The following is a 2,508-nucleotide window of genomic DNA, read 5'->3' on the forward strand; positions in this document are numbered from 1 at the left end:
TATTAAAACATGTTTGGCCTTTCTAAAAAATATGTTTGATTAAAAATGTAAGAAAATTATTTCCATTTTATAGAGGGGGCTAGATCTTTTTTTTTTGACAACTAAAAATGTATAAATAGTATAGGCACAATTTTTAAAAAGGAAAAGTCAAAAATTTTTCAATTAAAACAATTGCAACTTTGGCAACTAAATTGAAGAATAAAAAACGGATTGTGTTAGTTATTGTTGTTTATGTAGGCTTATAAGGGTTGGCATGATAAAGGTTTTTTATTGTTTTCAAAATATCAATCTGGAACCTTTTTAAAATTCTTCAAATATATTTTTTATGTCTTATACTTCAAGTAGGCTTCGAAGAGCATGTTGGAGCGGGAGTAGCGCCTGTCCTCCTCCAGGAACTGCATCACATCCCTTATGATCAGGTGCTTGAATCTCATGCCAAATGGCCGCTGGACCGCGACCTTAGCTGGAGCGGTATTGGGAACAGGAGTGGGTTCCGAACTTGGAACCTCCGCCGGGCGCTTCCGACCACTGATGGCCATCATGGCCGTGTCATTCGACGACTCTTTGCGCACCGACTTTTTCTCCCTTTCGACATTCTCAGCACGGTGCTTGCGATAGAAGCCGGCATCGTCATCCGACGAGCCATAGTCGGCCATCTCCAAATTGTTGAGAAACGTCATCGTAATCCTCATATCGTTCTTCATCACACAGCGTTCATCGTTAAACAAATGATAGCCCGATCGATGTTCGCACAACTCTATAGTTTTCTTAACCACAAACTTCATGTAGGTTTCCAAGGCGGCCAGAAAAGCATCCAAGAGGGATTCGCAGTCTACCAGATCTATTTCACCCGCCTGGTTGTTTGCGGCGAAATGTTTCTGTAGCTTGTTGAGAATGCTACTACGCTCGAAGTAGGATGGCCTTGATTTTTTCGACTTGCTAGACTTGTTCAAATCCTGAGGTGCTACGTTCGGCAGAATGCTCTTGATGATCAGCAGCTGACCAGCATACGGCTGAATTGGAACTTCGATGGGTATAATTGACATTATTTTGTATATAATTAACAAATTCGGAAGAGGTTGTTATTCTATACAGAAAAATTGTCGAATGGACAAATGGGCCTACCAATTTTCCTTGTCAAAATTTTAAGTTAGTCCAGGCCTACTGCAATTGGAAATAGCAAATGTTTAATTTCTTATGGAGTGTTCCGAAAATATGACAATTTTAACATTACTATTATTTCTCTAAATCAAATCTAAAAGTGTTAAATATGACTGTATTTTAATTGTCATATCAAATTAATAAAAACCAATATTCAATTAATATAAATGAATTAATATATATTGAATTGAAAAAATAATTATAAATAGACAGGATTTTTTTTTTAATTTTGAAATATGTTTTTTTTATATTTTTCTAACCAAATTATTTTATTAACTGTTATAAAACTACTATAGTGTTTTAGAGATTGCAATTGTTGAACAATGGATATTAAATTTGTACACTACTGAATTTCCCATTAAGAGATTTCAAAAACCCATCAGCTGGACTTCTAAATTCCGCTACAGCCCTTATCCTTTGCCACCCAGCCAGGTGCTATAGCACCTACTGCACCACAGTGGAGGCCACGAGCCACCAGCAACACCTACATGGAAACATATGCCGGCATTCAGCGCTTCAGTGCACTCGCCCCTCTTGGACTCTGCTGACCGCAACATTTTCCTACACTCGAATAAAACCACCCTTTGTTTTTAAGTATATAGGAGCTAAATACTTTACTAAAATAAAAATAAGATTAAAAAGAGTTTTCTTTAAATTTTTAAATGCTAAAAATGCTAAAAACTTTATATTCTCAAAAAGCCAGATATATTATTCCCAGTCTTGCTGAATTTTATTTTACTAAATATTGTCTATGTTTATATCGTAGTTTATTTTTATTATGTCTTGAAGTCTAAGCCAATCAATTGTGCCATATTCTAAACCATTTTAGGGTTGCCACTAAAACCTGTAAATTGTAAATTCTCTGTCGTAAAGTTTTGGGAAACTTTAAAAAGCTTTTCTAAAGCAAATTACTAGTTCAAAAATGTTTATAAGCTAACAATAAATTCTAGAAAAAAAATTGTTTGATAATTTAATATATTTTTTCCAAGTGCCTGACACGGCCCACCAACTCCTACCAGGGTAAAGCACTTGTTCCTGTTCAATGCCCAGCAACAGGAGGAGGCGGAGGAGTCGGAGGAGGAGGAGGAGAAGGAGCACGAGCAGGCGCAGGACACGTTATGCAAAGTGCACAGGAATGCAAGTGGGCCTTTTCCTTTTCGGGCGACTGGCGACGGGCACGAGCGCCTAATTATTCAAATGGAGGCGGTCTGATGGAATGCCCTCTGTCCGAGACATTAAAGTAAAGTCCGTCGCGGGTCGGGGTGAGCGGATATTAGTGAAAACAGCGGCGCGCGACAGTCGCCCGTTTTCCAACGCCGTCTCCTGTCGGCGTGTCCCGCACATTTC

General features: G+C 38.2%; 1 protein-coding gene across 1 annotated transcript; it reads right to left on the reverse strand.

Moving 5' to 3' along the window:
• Window positions 1-254: 254 nt before the first annotated feature.
• LOC108138073 (transcription initiation factor TFIID subunit 4) lies at window positions 255-1,110 on the reverse strand. The gene has a single exon (XM_017260049.2). It carries the CDS (start codon window positions 1,044-1,046, stop codon window positions 324-326), a length of 723 nt encoding a protein of 240 aa, XP_017115538.1. The 5' UTR covers window positions 1,047-1,110; the 3' UTR covers window positions 255-323.
• Between the last annotated feature and the right edge of the window lie 1,398 nt (window positions 1,111-2,508).

This window comes from Drosophila elegans, unplaced genomic scaffold (genome assembly GCF_018152505.1).
Source record: "Drosophila elegans isolate 14027-0461.03 unplaced genomic scaffold, ASM1815250v1 contig_814, whole genome shotgun sequence".
Taxonomy (NCBI): Eukaryota; Metazoa; Arthropoda; class Insecta; order Diptera; family Drosophilidae; genus Drosophila; species Drosophila elegans.